Source organism: Gracilinanus agilis, chromosome 1 (genome assembly GCF_016433145.1).
Source record: "Gracilinanus agilis isolate LMUSP501 chromosome 1, AgileGrace, whole genome shotgun sequence".
Classification (NCBI taxonomy): Eukaryota; Metazoa; Chordata; class Mammalia; order Didelphimorphia; family Didelphidae; genus Gracilinanus; species Gracilinanus agilis.
In genome coordinates, this window is record NC_058130.1 from 594874157 (window position 1) to 594894779 (window position 20623).

Below are 20623 nucleotides of genomic sequence, written 5' to 3' on the forward strand. Positions count from 1 at the left end.
ATATTATAATTATAATTAATATGAGGGATATAATGACTTATGGGTATGTATCTTCCAATTTTCTTTGAGGTATGTCTATATAAGTACTCTAGCACAAACACAAGTAAAAATTGGTATAAAGATAATAAAGATGAATTTTCAAAAGAGAAGATTTATGTTCTCTTTGTCTAAAATAAGTTCACGTGAACTTATCTCATATATCCTTCTCCACCCTCTTCACTGTCTGGAGGGGAAACTTGTAATCACTGGTTTTCACAGTGCCTCACATATTACAGAATCACACAGCATTCAATACAAAGGAAAGAAAAAAAGGCAAAAGAAAGTTCAAAAACAACAATCATCAAAGTGGTATCTTCCCCTGAAGGTTTTCTTTATAGTTTTTCAAAAGCTCAGTGCAATTTAATCTACCAGTTGAGATGCCCATCACTAAATGAAATCTTTGAAAGCACACATTGTGGAGTCAATGAAAAAAAGTGTTCTCTCTATATTCTCCCTTTTTACTCCAATGCTGAATGCTTTATGAAAAGTAAGTATTCAAAAACAGATTAGCACCAACGGTGGGTTCTCAAGTATAGTCACTCTCTTTTTTTGAACTTGTCCTAGTAGCTTGTTATTGACTGAATATTTGTAGCCCAGGGATTCTTGAATGGAGAAAAATATATGATCTGTCTATTACTCACAAAAAAGTACAAATGTTCAAAATAAATGACTCCTTAACAAAGTTAAAATAAATGTACAAAAAGAGACTAGGCTATGATGTATTGCTAAGGAAAACTAGAACAAAGATGGACAGTATTTTCAGTCTTCTCTATGTACCATAAAATTTTATTCATATAGAATAAAGGACCATGACAGAGAGGTTAGAATAGTTTCATACCATCATATCATTCAGCCTTTTTGATTGTTTGTTTATTAAAAGGAAGTTGACACCTGGGGATATTTTTCTTGCCCTGGGGATATAAGACCTAAGAGGAGTCTGATCATAATTGTACAAATTCAGGGTAGGAAATAAAGAGAAATGAGATCACAGAAAGAGTTCAGAGTAAAATTGAGAGCTCTAAGAAGAGTCAGAATAGATGAAATTTTATCCTGAATTATGAGATTTTCAAAGTGAGACAAGAAAAGGTAACATGGTAGTAGGAAGCAATATAGTCCAAATCCCCACCCCACCCCTAAAACTCTGACAAAGATATAAGAAAAAAATCACAATCAGACTTTATTCCAGACTAAGATCACAAATTCCACCCCCAGGCAAGTGAGTAGAGCAACTATGGAATGAATGCAGAAGATGACTAAAAAAAAAAGAAAAAGAAAAAGAAAACATCTATGAAGAAAGCCTCAAAGAAAAAATATAGTTCAGCCACAAGATCAGATGGAATTCCTGGAAGAAATGAAGTTTGTTTTTTTCTTTTTTTAAAGAAACTATAAAGGAAATGGAAATATAGGGGGCTGGAGATAGAAAAGAGAGCTTTGGAGGAAAGACTTGAAAAGTTAAATAACAGTTCAAGTTACAGACATATTGAAAATTGGGAGGGACCAAAAAGAAATCAATTAAAGTCAGTAACTCCATGAGATAACATGAAATATTAAAACAAAATAAAAACATTAAAAATTAAAGATAATATAGGATATCTAATGTCAAAAAACAAACCATCTATGAAACAGATCAAAAAAGTGTTAAAAAAAATTCATTAGACTATTTGAAAGCCATCACCAAAAGCCTAGACATTTCAAGAAATCATTTAAGGAAACTACTCTTAAAACTAGAAGCAGTATTGCTAACCCCAGAACTGGACTATAGATTTAGATTCTGGGCTCCAAACAAGGGTAAATAGGTGAAGTTCTTATTCTGACCCAAGAGGGAAATGTGAAAAAAGAAATAATACAATTACTCCTTGGGGGATGGTAGGATGGTGAATTGGGAATAAAAACTCCTCATCCTGGTACCATGAAACCAGTCAGATTCATACAAGAGTACTAACAAATAATATAATAAGCTAAAGAGGATAAAATATGATATTCCTAAAAGCAAAAGAGATAAGCTTAAAATTAAAAAAATTTGATTTTATAACAAAAATTATACCATAATAACACTATAATTCTAAAGGAGGAAAATGGACATTCCAATAAAGTAGACGACTTCTAAGATTGCTGATGAAAAAAGCAGGATAAGGAGAACTTTTAAATACAAACATAAGAGTTAAGATAAACTTGCAATATTAAGTGAGCCTTCTGAAGGGGCTTTATAAGGGTGATGTGTTTACATTCTAATGGGTAAAGGGAAATGACTCAAGTATTCCCTCAGGCCCTAATTTTATCAGAATTCATAAATGGAATAAAACAAGGGCCCAGGATGGTTTTTCTCTCTTTGGAAGATCTTAAAAGAAGGAAGAAAAGGGAGAGAAAAAGGGATGCAATAGGGAAGAAAAGTGTTGAGACTTATGATCTCACCTAATGAGGATATTCAAGTACAAGGCCATGCAAATGAAGAAGGCATAGGAGGAGGAGACATCATTTGAACCTTATGTTCATGAGATCTGATTAAAGGAGGATATCAAGCAGGAACACATGCATACATAGTTGGGTGACCAAATACATTTAGTTCATGAGGGAAATAGGAAATAGGGAGAGGAAAGGGGTGAATTTTAGAAAGGGTATATTCAGAGAAGGAAGATTAGTCACAAGCAAAATAAACTAATAAACTAATCATGAATATGGGTTTTGAAAGGAAAAGAAGAAAGAATAAGAACAATGGTTGGTAAGGGGAAAAGAAGGAAGGAAACAAGAAGTTGATTATATCTAGTACAGGGCATTAGTGCTAAGTACACTTCTCTCTCATAACCTTCTTCTTGAACAGTGGCCAGGAAACAAAGAGAAGAAAAAGAAATGGAGGGAAATATTTGGTAAACCCAACTATGAATACTAAGGGAATAAACTCACTCATGAAAAGAAAGAAAATGTCAGAATTATTAGAAAATAGAGATTGCCAATATATTGTTTACCAAAAACCTACTTGAAATATAAAAGCTCACACAGAGTTAAAATACAGATCTGGAGAAAAATCTATTGTGTGGAAGCTAAACTCAAAAGAGTAGAAATAATCAGAATCTCAGAAAAGGTATCAAAATATTTGAATAAAAGAGAGAAAAAGTAAAGCCATTTTACTATAAGGCATCATGGTCAGTGAATATTAATGCCTAGAATATGTGAACCAAATGGCAGGGTATTCATTTAAATACTTAAGGGAAAATCTAAAAGGGCTATAGTAAAAAAATAGAAAGCACATCTATAATATTGGGGTACTTCAATGTAACTATCAAACTTAGAGAAGGTTTAGATAAAAAAAAAAACAAGAATTAAGTAAATAATCTGAACAGAATTTTAGAAAAGTAAGATAAGTGTCTGGAGACTACTTAATGGGAATAGGAAGGACAATGCATGTTAATCAACTGTGAAGACCCATAATGCATAAAAATTATATTCAATAAATATCTACTGAAGGGCAGCTATGTGGCTCATAGAATGGGATGTCAGTGGATTCAGTGGATAGGGAGCCAGATGTGGATACAGGAGGATCTGGGCTCAAATCTGGCCTTAGACACTTTCTAGCTGTATGACTCTGGCTATATTTAAATTTAAAAAAATTAACCTCAATTGCCTAGCCTTTAACTATCTTATGCCTTGGAATCAATACTTAGTATAGGTTCTAAGACAGAAGGTAAGGATTTAAAAAAAATCTACTTAAGAATTAAAATTAATTGGAAACTAAATATGTTATTCTTAAAGAATTTGTGGATGAGAGAACAAATAATAGGAATGATAGTTAAGTCCATTAAAAATAATCACAATTAGAGAAAATAGCAACATTTTGGAAATGAAGCTAAAGTAGTCCTTAGGGACTTTATATATCTAAATATTTTTGAGAGCAAGAGAGAGAGAAAGACTAGATTAATAAATTAAGCATGCAGTTAAAAAGCACAGAAAACAAAATAACAATTAAGTATCTAAAAAGAAATTTTGAAAATCCAAAGATTAATAAAATTGAATGATTAAAAAACCCTTGGAATTATTGAATAAAATTAAAAATTGCTTTAAAAAATAAGATAAAATAGATAAAGAATTAATTTAACTAAAAAGGTGCAAACCAAATGATCAGTTCTATCTTTGAAGTAAATATCTCTTTTTAAAAGTTAATTGCTGTTAAATGGGAGGCTAATGGGGGAAAGGGAAGGACAAGAATACAAGTAGAATGGGAGTCTGAGTCAGTGGCATTAGAGAAGAGATACTCCAAACTCCTCACGTTACTCTAAGATCCTGAGGGGAAATATAACTGCCCTTGATCTGGAAGAGTGAAGTCAAATCATATTTGCTACCTATATATTTATGAATATTAAAAGATAAAGTGCTAAAAATGTTCTAGTTTTAGCCTTGATCAAGTATTAAACTGTTGTGAGGAAGATTATTTAGTTATTAGTTAGGAGACCTAACAGGAAGGACTGGAAAATTCCTTTTAGAGGATTTTTGGGGAAATGGAAATAAAGCAAAACAAAATAAAAAATTTAATACAACTAAAAATGAATATTTCTGGCTTTTTTTAACATTAAAGAGTAACTATTTCCTGCTATTACTTTTTTGAGGTTAATTCTTTGGAAATAGACTATTGAATGTAGGCTAACTTTGGGTAGAAAATGAAAAAAAAAACACAAATTGCTCAACCATCTATGCTTAAGGGCATATTTCTGCATCATTTTAGCATTACTGCTTATTCTGTCTTTGTAGTTTCTCTTGCATATGCCCAATTCTCTCCACTGAATCACAGTGCAGTTGTTTATTCTTTTATACCTAAACTATTGCATTAGCTTTCTGGTTGTTCTCTTTGCCCTGTCTTTCCCAACTCTGGTTTATCCTTTATTCAGATACCAAAATAATTTTACTAAAGCATGTCACCTGTTGTGAAAATGGAATTAGCTCTACCTCATTCATAGTTAAACTCTAACCACCAGAGATAATGTCTCCCCACCTTCCTTAGTGGGGAGGGGAGATTAGCTACCCACACATGACAATAAGTAACAAATCAAGAACAAGGGACTGAAAACAGTGTTAAGGCTGCCATTTGTCCACTTGAATTAGAGGTGGGTCCAGGAAGTGACAGAAGATGCTATCCTTCAAGTATGATGGTAACTTCCTGTTGAGGCAGTTAGCAAGAAGGATCTCTGGTGAGACCTCGGTGGCTTCCCTCTGAATTGTCACGTGGGTAAGTTAGGCTGACTTCCTTTCGCCTACCTTGGTGTTTCTAGAGTCTCTACCTCAAGGAGGCTTCTTTGCCTCTCTAATTGCTAAGGCCTTGTGGCTAGTAGCTTAGTTTAATTAATCTCTTAACTCTCACCCGGTCCAGACCTCTTCTGGTCCGGACCAGAGTTTTTCTCTCTCTCTTTCCCTACCTTCAACCTTCCTAATTGTAAATAAACTTCCATAAAAGCCATCCTGGCTTGGGTGTATTTTTAATTATGGAATCAATCTAAATCTGATTGATTCCTGGAGACCACACCCTAAACAAACAAATAAATAAATAAATATGCATAAAAATATCTAATTTCCCTTCTTACATTTTTGGTGACCACAATTCGGTCTCAGACATCCTCAATCTTCCTAAATTTTCTTGATTTTTCCTCTACTTTTGTAACTATCCCTAAGTCAGCCTTTTTACAGCTCCTTTTGGATCTGTGATTTAAGTAAAGCTGCCAGACTGGTGAGATTAAACATTTTCTTTCCTTTAGCCTTTAAAATACATTAGAAAAGCAGCCACTTTTAATCTTGGCTAGGGCTGTTCCCTTGTCTTAGGGAACAAATAACCCAATTAGCTGACCCTGGGAAGGAATCCTATTTTTCAGTTGCCTTGCTGGGGACTAGTAGACTGGTGTGTCTCTTAGGCCAGGGACACACCTGAAAGGCTTAGAAGCAGTTCTGCTCCTCACCAAAGCAGAAGGCACTAGACTCAGCATATTAGTAGGATCTTTTAGGGAGAGTAAATTTTTAGGCTAAAATTAGGTCTTAGCCTTGTTTTTTACTTTCTTTTCAAAACCACATGTGTCTCTAGTTTAAAATCTTAAGTGAGAAGCGAAAGCCTGGTAGGGCCAGCTAACATTGAGCTGCCCTTTTGCCCAAAGAAGAAAGCTCATGGTTTTATCTGTTTTAGCATCAGAGGGAAGGAGAAAAGAAAAGGCTCCTTCAGACTTTTAAAATTGAACTTTTGAAGCTGAAAAGAGTTTCAGCTACACCTTATTGCCCCTCCCAAACTTAGCCTCTGAAAGATACTCCCGCCTGCCTCCAGCTAGAGGCTTTGTCTAAACCTCCAAAAACTTAATCTCTAGAATTCAGCCTCAGGCTTCAGGCTTTGTTTTTCTTCCAAGCCAAAAAATAAATGGTATTATAATTTAAAAAACAATAGAATCCATGCCCTATCCTTAGAAAGGAAAAAAAAAACCCTACCCATTAGCAGCATCTACTGACAAAAAAGTAAAATTACAGGTAAGTTATCAATTAACTAAAGGAAAATGTGGTGGTTCCAACCAATTAACAACTTAGTGAATACCTGGGTCCAGATTTTCAATTACATAATCAGACTTGTAGAAACGACATTTTTTTTTGCTGGTTAGTAATCCCACAGAATGTACTGCAAGGGATATATCTTGCACTATATTTGGGTGTGGTGGTAATACTTATAGGGGGAGTGGTTTATCTTTATTTCTCCCGGAAAGACTTACAAGAGAAGCACAATGCCACTTCTAATGCCACTTCTAATATAGAACAACCCAGGGCACCACACGCTCGGCTTAATTATAACTCGAGATTGGACAATGCGGAGGAGAGTATAGAGCAAGTGATGGCTTCTGTAAAAATCCTTGCAAAGTATTTAAAAAGGAGAAAATGTAAAATTAGGAAATTCCAACATAATAGAGACTTATTTCTCCATACTTCCTTATCATCTGAGTCTCTGTAGGACTCTACTCCTGCCACATCCTCCACTCAACCCATTGCTCCTGATACTGCCACCCCCACTACTCAGCCCATCCCACCAACAGTCCCTGCCATTGCTTTTTAGTATTTCTAATTTAGTTTTCATCTGGGGATTTTTAATTTGCTCGCTTTCTAATTTTTTGAGTTGCATGCCCAATTCATTTATCTCAGCCCTTCCTAATTTGTTAATATATGCATTCAATGATATAAATTTCCCCCTGAGTACTGCCTTGGCTGCATCCCACAGAGTTTGGTAGGATGTCTCATCATTGTCATTCTCTTCAATGAAATTGTTGATTGTTTCTATGATTTCTTCTTTGACTACCTGGTTTTGGAGAATCATATTATTTAATTTCCAATTAGTTTTTGATTTGCCTGTCCAGGTGCCTTTACTAATTATTATTTTTATTGCATTATGGTCTGAGAATGTTACATTTATTATTTCTCCTCTTTTGCATTTGTTTCCAATGTTTCTATGCCCTATTACATGGTCAATTTTTGTGAATGTACCATGTGTAGCTGAAAAGAAGGTGTATTCCTTTTTGTCCCTATTTATTTTTCTCCACATATGTATTAAATCTATTTTTTCTAGGACTTTATTCATCTCTTATCTCTTTCTTATTTATTTTTGGTTTGATTTATCCAGATCTGAAAGAGGAATATTTAGATCTCCCACTAGTATGGTTTTACTATCTATTTCCTTCTTGAGATCTGCTGGTTTCTCCTTTAGGAATCTGGTTGCTATGCAATTTGGTGCATACATATTGGGCACTGTTATTTCCTCATTGTCTATACTGCCTTTTATCAGGATGTAATTACCTTCACTGTCTTTTTTTTGTTAATTTTTTTAAACCCTTAACTTCTGTGTATTGGCTCCTAGGTGGAAGAGTGGTAAGGGTGGGCAATGGGGGTCAAGTGACTTGCCCAGGATCACACAGCTGGGAAGTGTCTGAAGCTGGATTTGAACCTAGGACCTCCTGTCTCTAGGCCTAACTCTCAATCCACTGAGCTACCCAGCTGCCCCCCTTCCCTGTCTTTTTAAATCATATCTATTTTTACTTTGGCTTTGTCAGAAATCATGATCGCCATTCCTGCCTTCTTTTTCTCATTTGAAGCCCAAAAGATTTTGCTCAAGCCCTTACCTTAAACCTCTGTATGTCCACCGCCTTATATATGTTTCTTGTAGACAACATATGGTAGGATTTTGGTTTCTAATCCACTCTGCTATTTGCTTCCTTTTTATGGGCGAGTTCATCCCATTCACATTCAGAGTTATAATTATCAGTTGCTTATTCGCCAACATTTTGGTATCCTCTCCTAGTTCTACCTCTTCTTCTTACACTATTTCCTTTTAAACCAGTGGTTTGCTTTAAGCCAGTAACCCTTGTCCCCATCCCTTGATTTACTTCCCTTTCTACCCCTTCCCTTATTATTCCCCTCTTTTTATTTTTAAGGCCTAAAGAATTCCCTCTCCTTCTTTTCCCCTCCTTTTTTTGACTGCCCTACTGCCCTACTCCCCTTGGTTTATGCCTTCCGACTTTCTCAGTAGGGTTAGATAGAGTTTTATATCCCAATGGATATAGCTACTCTTCCCTATCAGGATTAATTCCACTGAGAGTAAGGTTTAAATATTACCTCTTAATGCTCTCTTCCTCTTCTTCTTATAAATAAAAAAATTACATAGGCTCCCTACTATTATCAGAAACAAGCATAAAAGTCTCCTGTTTGACTTTTAAAGCCCTTCACAACCTGACTGATCTCTTCCAATTTTTCTAGACTTTTTACAATTATACTCCATGTACTTTGCAATCTAGAAACATTGACTCCTTTTACTTTTCTAATAAGAGATTCCATTTTTTGTTTCCATGCATATTCCCTTGCTATCCTCCCATACTCAGAATGTTCTTCCTCACCTCAGTATCATGGATTCTCTGGATTCTTTCAAGTCTCAGCTAAAATCCTATCTTTTCTAAGAGGCTTTTCCAAGTCCCACAGATGCTAGTGTATATCTCCTCATATTACTTCCATTTTACAATCTTATATGTGATTAGTTGTTTGCAAGTTGGCTCCCTCTTTAAAATATGTGATGCTTGAGGGTAAAAACTGTATTTTGTCTTTCTTTGTATTCCCAGACCTTAGTATAATGCCTGGCATACAATAAGTGTTTAATAGATGGTCAAACTAGTAAAAAAGAAGTTGGAGAAAAAAATTAACCCTTCAAAATGTATAGATAAATTTTTATATAGATGGAAAAATCAACCTCAGAAAAAAGTTTGATTTGGAAATGTCTGCCTCAGCTTCATCACATCCTACACATTCCTCACTTCCTAGCTCTAAGACTTCTAATACAACCACTTGATTAAAACCACATTTCCCAAGGTTACTACTGATTCAATGGTCTTTTTATAGTCTTCATCTTTCTTGAATCCTTTATATACTTTGACATTGTTGAACATGTCCTCCTCCTTGGTACTCTCTCTTCCATTTTATTTTGGTAGGGAGGAGGGGGTGGCAGCAATCTCTTCTTAGCTACCTGGCTCCTTATTCTCAATCTTCTTTGATAGTTTCTCATCCATGTCCTGCCCCTCAGTGTGGCAAAGCTCTGATCTGCTATCCATCTCTCTTCCCCTCCCTTTCCTCTCTCTCAGTTCCCATGGATTCAATTATCAGTTCTGCAGGTTCCTTCCAAATCTACATGCCCAGCCTTCAGATATTCTTGACTCTTTTCTCCCCTCTAGTCCAAATGACTGTCAGTCCTTGTAGATTTTACCACATATCTCTTCTAGTCACACTCTTCTCTCTACTCATAACAAAAACGGAGCACTTCAGGCCTCTATGATCTTTCACTGGTACTATGACAAGATTAGGCTCTTAAGTGCATTCCTTGGCCCCATTCATCCTTTCCAATCCTTTTCCACCATCTGTGGGACCAATATTCCTAAAGCATGTGTTTTTTTGAGACACCACTTTACCCCCTACCTATCTGACTGCTCTCCCTCAATCTCCTTTTTTAGATCTTCATCTGGGTTGTGCCTGGCAGCTGTGGGCATCCTCCAGGGCTGTCTTGAGTTTTCTTTTTTTTCTTCTATATTGTTTCACTTGGTGATCCCATCAGCTCTCATGGATTCAATGATCCCTTCCATGCTTAATGATTCTCAAATTTAACAATCCTGCCCTAACTTCTGTGCTCACTGCCCATGTTATATCTCTAACCATCTTTCATCATCTCAAATTGGATGTTCAAATCTCAAACCTAACATGTCCAAAACAAAACTCTTTTCTCTTTTTTTCACTTCTTTCTTACTGTAGAAAACATGCTCATCTTCTCAGGTCCTCAGCCTGGCAAACTTTGACTCATCACTATTTCTTATGCCCTTATCCAATCCATTGCCAAGGTCCAACCATTTCATCTTTGCAACATTTCTCAAATATGCCTCCTTCTCTACTCTGTTATCACTCAGGTACAGGACCTCACTGCTTCATACTCGGACTATTGCAATAGTTTGCTGGTTGGATAGCATGCTACAAGTATCTCTCCACCCCAATTTATCCTTCATTCAGTTGCCAAAAGTAATTTTCTTAAAGGACAAGTAGGACTATATCACCCCTCTACTCAGTAAATTTCAGTGGCTCCTTATTACCAGGATACTCTTGCTGTTTTACTCAGAATGGAACAGTTCTTTATCAATTAGTAGTCTCTAATACATTTCATGAATTTGCTATTAAAAATTCACAAAAGTAGGTAGCCTCAGTTACATCTTCGCAAAACTACTGGAAGGAAAAAATGTATAGAATGGTAAATAATTAAAGTAGCTTACCACATGTGCTGGAACTTGTTGTATTTTTGCAGCAGGGGTCCCTGGTCGTGGATAAAATTGGTTAATAAAAAGGCTGGGAAACTTATAATCCTCAACCAGTTTCAATGTATCTTGAAAATCTTGATCTGTTTCTCCAGGAAAACCACAGATGATATCTGTAGCAATAGTTATTCCTGGAACTCTAAAAAAAAGAAAAAAAAAAGAAAAATTGTAAAATTATTTTTAAGATACGGCATTTCTCTCTCACTTCTTCCCAATAATTATCCTAAATTTACAAGAAAACATTTCAAACAATAAAAATTGTGAGACCACTTAAATGTGGTTACTATACAGATGAATAAAACTATCCTAATAACACGTTAAAAAAAATTTTACAAAGTGTCAAAAATTGAGGAGTGGAGTATCCCTTCAAAAATTTCACTTGACTATTGCTTTATTATCTGCCAAGATGGAAAGAGCAAAAGTCAAATTAGCAAGCACCTACTCTGTGCCATCTTGTTATTGTGGCTTAGTTATTTCAGTTGTGTCGAACTCATCATGTTGAATGTTTTCTTGGCAGATACCAGAGCAGTTGCCATTTCCTTCTCCAGTTCATTTTATGGATGAGGAAACTGAGGTGCATGAAGTGAAATATCTAGAGGACCTTTATTCCAGCTTTGATCCCAAGTGCCCCAAACAGTGGGACAAAGGTATCACAGAGTAATGTGTTGTATCTGACAGCCTATTGCTGGAGTCTCCTGGTGTCCCTGGAGGAGGAGCCAACAGGCTTTTATAAACTAGTGGGGGAAGCCAATTTGCTCTCTGAATTTTTGTACCAGTCTTTGGGATAGAGGGGTTTAGATTTTCTCTCTCTGAGCTGTCTAGCTGCCTCCACCCCCCTCCCCCGCCCCCTGCTGCTTATCTCACTTGATGATCTCTGACAAGCTGCAGTAAAATGGAGAATCAGATCTAGAAAGGTTTTTGTGCTCTGTCTCTGTCTCTGACTTTCCCTCTCTTTATTTTTAATAAAAGCTTATAAATCTGGTAATATAGCCTCCAGATCAATTTTTATTTATAACAGAGGGAAACAGGGGTAAGTGACTTGCCCAGGGCCACACAGCTAGTGTCAGGCCAGATTTGAACCCAAGAAGATGAGTCTTTTTGACTCCAGGCCCAGTACTCTATCCACTATACCACCTACATGCCATACATTGTGCTAGTTACTAGGGATTCAAAGAAAGTCTGAAATCAGTCCCTATTTTCAAGGAGGTCACAATCAAATAGGGGAGGCAACTGGCAAGTAACTATATACAAACAAGATGTGTACAGATTAAGCTGAAAATAATCTTTAGGGGAAGGTACTAGCATTAAAAGGGATAAGGAAAGGTTTCTTGAAGAAGGTGAGATTTTAGCTTAAAGACTTGAAGGAAGCCAAGAAAATGAGTTGATGGGAAAATCATTAAAACAAAAGACAAAAAAACTCTTTTGGAACATGTGAATTAAAATACATTTAGAAAACTTTTAAAATCCATATTTTTATTATTTTATGCAAATATTTGAAATTCTCTAGTGGACATTACCAAAGTTAACATTTTAAAACATTTTTGATAAAAAATAAACTTCAAATAAAGAAATATTCTAGACTAATAAGAAGTATATAAGAAGAAAAAATTTATGCCAGCAAATTTCAACCAGTTTTATATATAGTTCATCAGATATTATGACTAATAGTACTAAGGAATTAAGTAGGAAAGGCTATTTAATAAGCAGAATAAGAAAGGCAAGTATTCATTTTCATATGCTTCCTAAAAGATAATTTTTTTTTCCAAAAAAATAAATGTCAGAAAATTCCTATATGTTATAAGAACAGAGACAATTGGTTTATTGTCCCCATGTTTGAACTGGAGTAAACTTGGCACAACCTACAGGGTATTCCCAAAGGAAAGTCCCTTAGTTACGATTTTTTTCCAAACCTTACTGATTCCAATTATCTATCAAAGTCCAACTTAGTATTTGGGTCACATATCTTCACTATGAACTTCAGGTAAAATAAGTATTGGTAAAAGTAGTGGGGAAAGAGACTAATTTGTAATTTTTAAGAAGAGAAATGAATACAATTGACAAAAACATGAATACTGATGGGGAATCATGTTTGAATTCAGAAAAGGTGTGTTATTGAATATTCTAAAAATCTCCTCCAATTGATTTTAAAGTTCCAGTGATTAGGGGCTATCTTTTAGCTCTTTTTGAATTACTAGTGCTTAGTACAATAACTAGAAGTAGTAGTGAGTGCTTAATAAATGTTTCTGACTGACTTTATCTGAGACTCCAAGAAGTCATAATGTGGAGATGAGGAGGGAGAGAGTTTCACCTATGAGAGAAAGTTACAGAAAATGCCCAGAATTGAGTAGTGAGTATCATGTTTGAGGAATGTCAATGCAGTCAATGTTACTGTATTACATAGTACAATTTAAGGATATACATTAAGTACACCAGGAAGAGAACAGATGAAATAAATCACAAGTTTCTGATACCTTAGTAGCATTTACCAATTAGTGTTTAGAATTCTATTCTGGAAATTGAAGACTGAAAGGGGAAATATTCAGACTATACAATTACAAATTATATGAAGACAGTGATGATGGCCTTGTTTCCAAATTTCAACATGCTCAAAATAGAAAGAATCTCTTGGGGTCTGAAAGAGGTCAATTTAGAACAAAGTGATAGAAAATATTATTTCATATTATGAGTAGTAAATTTTAGAACTAAGATGGTGGTCTAGCCTGAAAATATAGTTTCTAAAAAGCCTGAACAATTTTATGGGAGATTGAATTTTAGTTGGTCACCTAACGAGGCTAGGTTATTTCAGAATACCTCTATTTATCTGGGGTTGAAGTCAAGGAGAACAATTTTGTTCTATCCCAGAAGATTTATCTTGCTACTCTTGTCAGAAACAGATTATTCTGTCAAAAAAAATCATCTATGCAATCTAGGATGGCAATTCTTAAGTATACTAAAAGCAAAACATATAGGTGTGATGTTTGTGCAAGGGGTTTTGCATAAAATGTGTTCTTTATAGAACATAAGCACATTCTTGTCAGTAATCACCATATGTTGTGTAGTCCCAGAATTGTTATAAAAGCATAAATTGTTTTCAGAAAGTACACCAAGGACAGAGCACATGTGGCATGAATAATCAATCTTGTTTTTTCCCCATCATGTTATACACAGATGTCAAAATGGCAGAAGTTGACATGAGCTGTGGATACCTTCTGTGGAAGGCATATGATACCTTCTACAGTCTCTACTCAAATATTTAGGATGCTGTGATAAAACACTGGATTATTTCTGTAGAGAGTTTGACATACTTATTAGAAGAAAATGTTTTGATGTACTTAGCAATAAATATACCTATATTGAAATTAATGTGCTTCTTATAAATGAATCCTTATTTATTCCTGAAAACTAACACAGTGGGGCCCAACGATAGACACTGCCCTTAAGGGAATTGAAAAAAGCTTAATGCCATGCATTATATAAGCATATATGTGATATATAAATATATACATGGTGTATATCGACAATATATATGAATCTACATGTACTACATGTAAATGTAGTAGCCAACATTAAGATATTAATATACAATCAGACATTTAGTAATAGTTTACTACATGTCGGATGCAAAGAGAACAAAACAAAAATGAAACAATCCGGGGGCAGCTGGGTAGNTGAGAAAGTGTTCTAAATCTCTAATAATTAGAGAAATGCAAATCAAAACAACTCTAAGGTATCACCTCACACCTAGCAGATTGGCTAAAATGACAGCAGGGCAGAGTAATGAATGTTGGAAAGGATGTGGCAAAACTGAGACATTAATGCATTGCTGGTGGAGTTGTGAACTGATCCAACCATTCTGAATGGCAACTTGGAACTATGCTCAAAGGGCTTTAAAAGACTATCTGCCTTTTGATCCATCCATAGCACTGCTTCGTTCATACCCCAAAGAGATAATAAGGAAAAAGACTTGTACAAAAATATTTATAGCCACACTCTTTGTGGTGGCAAAAAATTGGAAAATGAGAGAATGTCCTTCAATTGGGGAATGGCTGAACAAATTGTGGTATCTGGTATACTATTGTGCTCAAAGGAATAAAGAACTGGAGGAATTCCATGTGTTCTGAGGAAGATTAGGTAGTAATTAATTAAGTATTAAGGATGTACCTAGCAGGAAGGGCTAGAGCTGGAGCATTCGAAGATGGAATGAAGGAGCAGGAAGGGGCTTGTGCTCTGAGAGAGACTCCATTAGGGGTTGGCATCAAACTGTTGTTAGCCCTGGGAGATCTCAGAGTAAAGGACACCCTGCATCCTGATTTCCCTGGGATCCTGTGTGGTGGTGGCATCTAGCAAGTGGACAAGACCTACAGAGCAGCACCAAGGGAAGAGGAGGAGTTTGGGATCTGGTGGACAGCATCTNTCTGTTGTGAGGAAGATTAGTTAGTAATTAAGTATTAAGGATAAACCTAGCAGGAAGGAGCTAGAGCATTCCAAGATGGAATGAAGGAGCAGGAAGAAGTGACTTGTGCCCTGAGAGAGACTCCATTACGGGTTGGCAAAAACTGTTGCTAGTCCTGGGAGATCTCAGAGTAAAGGACACCCTGCAACCTGATTTCCCTGGGATCCTGAGTGGTGGTGGCTTTTCAGCAAGAGGACAAAACCTACAGAGCAGCACCAAGGGAAGAGGAGGAGTTTGGGATCTGGTGGACAGCATCTCAAGCACACCCTCTCTACTTGGTACCTTGGACCATCTTGGCTTTTGGCATCCTGATATCATCTGTGGATTACCATGAGAAATCCCAAAGCCACCCTCAGCCCTTAGCTGTGCTGGCCAAGCTTGGCAGGAACCAGGTTTGATGCAGCATGCCAGTGACTCCATTACTGCTCCTTTGGCCCTGTCTGCTAGATCACTAAGATTAGAGTAAAGAAGTCCTCCTCTTGCCCTGTGGTTTTGCCCTCTAAGTTTTAAGTATAGAAATCCCTTTCCCACCTTTTAGTTAAATATAATTAAAACTGTTAAACCCTTTTACCTTGCCTGCTGGTTTCTAGACTCTGGCCTAGGGAGAGCTGGGTGACAGTTAAGACCAACTGCCATTCCTGTGTTAAACCAGTGAACTCTGGTCTCCCTGTCCTGGTCCAGTCTCTCCTACAACCCAGTGTGTGTACCCACAATCATTTAGATTTATTGTAACATCCCTGGTGCCTCCATTATCTATTTTCATCAGGCACTTCCCAGCTGTGTGACCCTGGGCAAGTCACATGACCCCCATTGCCTACCCTTACCACTCTTCTGTCTTGGAGCCAAGGTAAGGGTTTCAATAAACAAACAAACAAACAAACAAACAAACAAACAAATAAAAAGAAACAATCCTGTTCCTCAAGGAGTGTTCTTTTTAGCCTCATTTTTTGAGCCAGTACTTTGAGTTATTATATATGTTCCCAAGTGACAAAACTGTTTTCTTGAAATAGATTGTTGTAATTCAGATAGATTTTCCCCCTAATTAATAGAAATTTAATGATATAAAATTTCATAGTCAAAAATACAATTGGTATGAGACAGAAAAACCAAAGAAAGGTGTTTATACACAACTGTGTATATACACATATAAGGGTTGTCCACTGTTTTAGGTATGAAAGCTTCAAATTATGTTAAACTTTGGGATACCCTGCATATGAACGAAAGTAAATGATAAATGGTTATTAACAATGCTCTCTATAGGATGAATCTTTATAAGTTTAAAAATTAAAATATGAAATATTATATTCAAAGTAGAAAGATATTAAGAAATCTATGCATGTGGAAAATTTTAGAACAATTGAAAACAGACTAAGAAATATATGCACATATACATATAAAAATTTTATCTAAGAAGTTAGTTTTTATGAAATCAATGAACATCTCTGGACCTCAATTTCCCTCTCATCTGTATAATGAGAGGGATAGGCAAGATGACTTCTGAGGTTCTTTCCAGCTCTGAGGATGCAGAACCCAATAATAGAGTGTGTCTTTCCAGGGGCTGAAAAAAGTTTAATGTTATACATTATATATTTCTATAAATATATGCATGATACATATACATACACACAGTACACATGTATCTATATATGTTATTTTTGTAAGTAGTGCATAACATTAAAATATTGATAAATAACCATACATTTTAAGGGCTTACTATGTGAATTCAGAGACTAAGGAAAAAAGCCAAAAATGAAACAATGCCTTTCCTCAAGGAGTGAAGTTTTTCTAAATACTATGAAACATAGATTCTAGAAAATATTAAAAAACACCCTAGCAGAAGTACTTAAGGCCCAAGGGAAGAGCCAAGGAGGTGAAAATGGTTTCCAGGATCATAATTAGTCTTAGCTCTGTTTTTTTTTTTTCATCCTATCAATGAGTTGAGGCCAAAATAAATGATGCTTTACACAGGAAGATAATGGCTGTATGCAGCAGAGGGGTCTAAAAAGAAAGAGGCCCTAATAATAACAATAATAACACCTGGAATTTATATAGCATTCTGAACATTAAAAATGCTTTAGCATCTTATCTTAACACAGTTCTAGAGCTAGAAGGGACCTAGGATGCCATCTTACTATTAAATGAGTTGCCCAAAGTCAAATAGGTAGTAAGTAGCACAGCCAGGATTTGAATCTATAGCCTCTTGACTTTAAATTCAGTATTCTTTCCACTGTATCATACTGCCTCTGCTATCTAATTTTATGTCTTGGTCAGTTTGGCAACCCTTACAGAAATTCTCAATCTAAGGGAGGGAAATGAACTGTCAGATGTAAATACTTTTGCAAGAAGCCATATTGGGCCAGGATAGTTGCCAGTCTCTTAACCTCCTTTACACAGATCAGGAAAAGTCTGAATAACAAGACTATAGTAGCAGGAGCTTTAGATGAAGCCAGAAATGAGAGTGGAGGATATCAAATCAAAGGATTAATCAGAAGTAGAAAAGATGGGAAAATATTAAAGATCTGAGTGGGCATCTAGGATTGTTAAGAAGATATAATTATTGCTTTAAAACTTATAATAAAGCTACTAGAAAATATGTAACATTAAAAAGGATAATTAATAAAATTTATAGAACTATTACATATCTGTTATTAAAACCATACTGATAGTGCATAATAGTCCAAGTGCTTAGAATTATTATATAGTAGTTACTAAAATCATACTATGATAGTGTATTATAGTCAAATCTCTGCTACCTATAGAACTGGTAATATCAACCTTTTAAGAGTTTTTGTTTCCATGATGACAAGAATTTCAGGATCCAATCCAAGTAGATTTAAATAATATGTGGTTTTCTCTTAAGGTAAAAATATGTGGTTTTCTCTTAAGGGAAAAAAAAAAACCAAACATTTTTAACATTTGTAAACCATACCAAATGACTGAATTTCATTTAGAGATAAAGTGATAATTACTGGAGTAATTAGAATTCTTCCTGGATGGGATTATTTAGACACAACAGAAATTCAGATTTGGGAATTAAAGTAGGGGCAAGGGTGTATTTTCACATCAGTAATTAATTACAAACAAACCAGTTTACCACAACATGGCACAAAACTGTATCCTTTTTCATCTGTTTCTGAATACAACAATATTTTTTTAAGGAGCAAGTTAAAGTGAGTGAAATTATTTTATTCAGGAGAAAATCAAATTATAGAAATAATCAAATTTGCTCTCTTACTTTATTTTTCTCCATATTTCAAAAGGAACCACATTTGCAAAACCAATTACATGAACATAGGAAGAAATGGCAAAATTTAAAATCTTTGAAAATTTAAAGTACATTTTCACCATTGATCAGTACTTTGGAGATTTACTTTGTTGATACATTCGAAGTATATTTGGAAGATAAACAAATGACAACACTCAGAATAGAATAATACTTGTGAAATTATACAGTTGTAACCTGTTGTCTCTGAAATCTACTCTCCCAGTAAGGTATTAGACGAAATGGCCTAAAAACCAATTTAATCTCTGAATCTATAGTTCTATGGCCCTTCCCTCATCTTCTGGATACTTTAGTATATCAGTAGATCTGTGCTCTATCTCGTCTGTGTGAAAATTTTGTACCCTAGTTTAGATTATTTTATACCTTATCTTTTAGGACTCTTGTCTATATCCTCCAATATAAATCCCATACAGAAGTCTTATCTGGTTTTCTGAGATGCCATTTCTCTTTCATGAGGGCTTATCCTTTTTTTTGTGTGTCATGGATACCTTTCTTAGAATGGTGAAGTCTATGAACCCCTTTTTAAATAATGTTTTTAAATGCATGAGATAAAATACATAATGTTATAAAGGAAAATACACTGAAATATAGTTATTAAAATATTTTATAAAACATGTTCCTAGACCCCATGTTAAGAACCTTTGCTCTATGTTTTTAGGACATAGAGGTTGATGTCACCTGAGCAACAGGATTATTCAACATGATCACCTTAATTTTTCCCCCATCATATATTTCTCTGGTTAATATCTTTTATGCCACTTTGGCTGCTTAAATTTTCATTGATAATATGTGTTGTAGCACATTTACACTCATCATGCATACCTCTATTGCCATTTGGATGACACCCAACTTTAATTCTCTGTAGACTAGTGTTTCATAATGATGCATAAAGTGCTAGCAGAATATTATTTAAAAGATAGGTCTTTGTTTCAAGGAGAAGCTTGTAGTCATTAACAACAAACATTACACATTTTCCCACCATTATGATCATGTACTTGATGAAGCACAGGTTTATATATTGGTGAAATTGAAAATGCAACCTAGGACAAACAGTCTTTTCTTCTTAGTTTGCAACAACAGCTATTTTATAGTGTCTATGACTGCTTATAACATTGCTGGGTAAATCCTAATCAGTCTGAATCTTTAGCTCAAAAAAGAACAAATCCATCCCCAACACTGTACTCTGTGTTTGTCTGTCAGGTGTAGTTGTTATTCAGCCCTCAAATAATGCTACACTGCTTAAGATGGGCTTCACTGAACCTGAAAACATTTCTGGGACTTCTCTGATTATGATTATCCCACTTGAGTTCACCATACAACAGCTGCTTCAGGTTCCTGCTGTTATCTATTATTCTTTTGTACATCCAGTCCAATGCAGTTGTGTTATGATAAGTATCACATCAAACCTATTAAGAGTCAATTTTAAACTAAGAAAAAAATTGCAAAAGTCAACAATATAACTATTCAATCATTTAACATCAGAATATTATAGACCAATTACCTTGAAAACAACTCAAAGGAAAGAACAGTATTAATCACAGATGAACTGTCTTGAAATAGCACTCACTGAAATCAGATTCAATGATTTCTAATTAGGAATGGTGATAGAACAAGTTTTCCTGGAAAGAAGGCAAAGAGAGAAGTGAAGCTCAGTGCTTTACATGCTTCTCAAGAACAATAAAAACAAACTTCAAAGAAAAGATACTGAGTTAGCCTCTCCTTCAAAAAACAATAAAAACTATTCAAAATAGAAAATAAGACAAATGTTAATAAAAACAGTTTATAAAGTACTTGAAAAAGCTTGTGTCAGAAAAAAAACAACCTAGTTGGATAAAGAAATAATATAGGTGGCCTCAAGAAATCTCCTCAAATGGATAACACATTAATGGAAATTAAATAAGTATTAACAATGGTAAGAAAGTCACAAAGTCAAATATAAGAATGGAATCCAGAAGGTTTAAAAAATCAAATGAGGCATTTAAGCTAGAATACTTTAAAAGATGCTGGGAG

At 35.2% G+C, this 20623-nt stretch overlaps 1 protein-coding gene across 1 annotated transcript in view; it reads right to left on the minus strand.

Annotated features, from left to right (window-relative positions):
- CDKAL1 (CDK5 regulatory subunit associated protein 1 like 1) overlaps window positions 1-20623 on the minus strand; it is a 725348-nt gene that overhangs the window by 177455 nt on the left and 527270 nt on the right. Inside the window, exon 12 of the mRNA XM_044667435.1 lies at window positions 10836-11016. Coding sequence (XP_044523370.1) covers window positions 10836-11016 — 181 coding nt within the window. The remainder of the gene's footprint in view (window positions 1-10835; window positions 11017-20623) is intronic.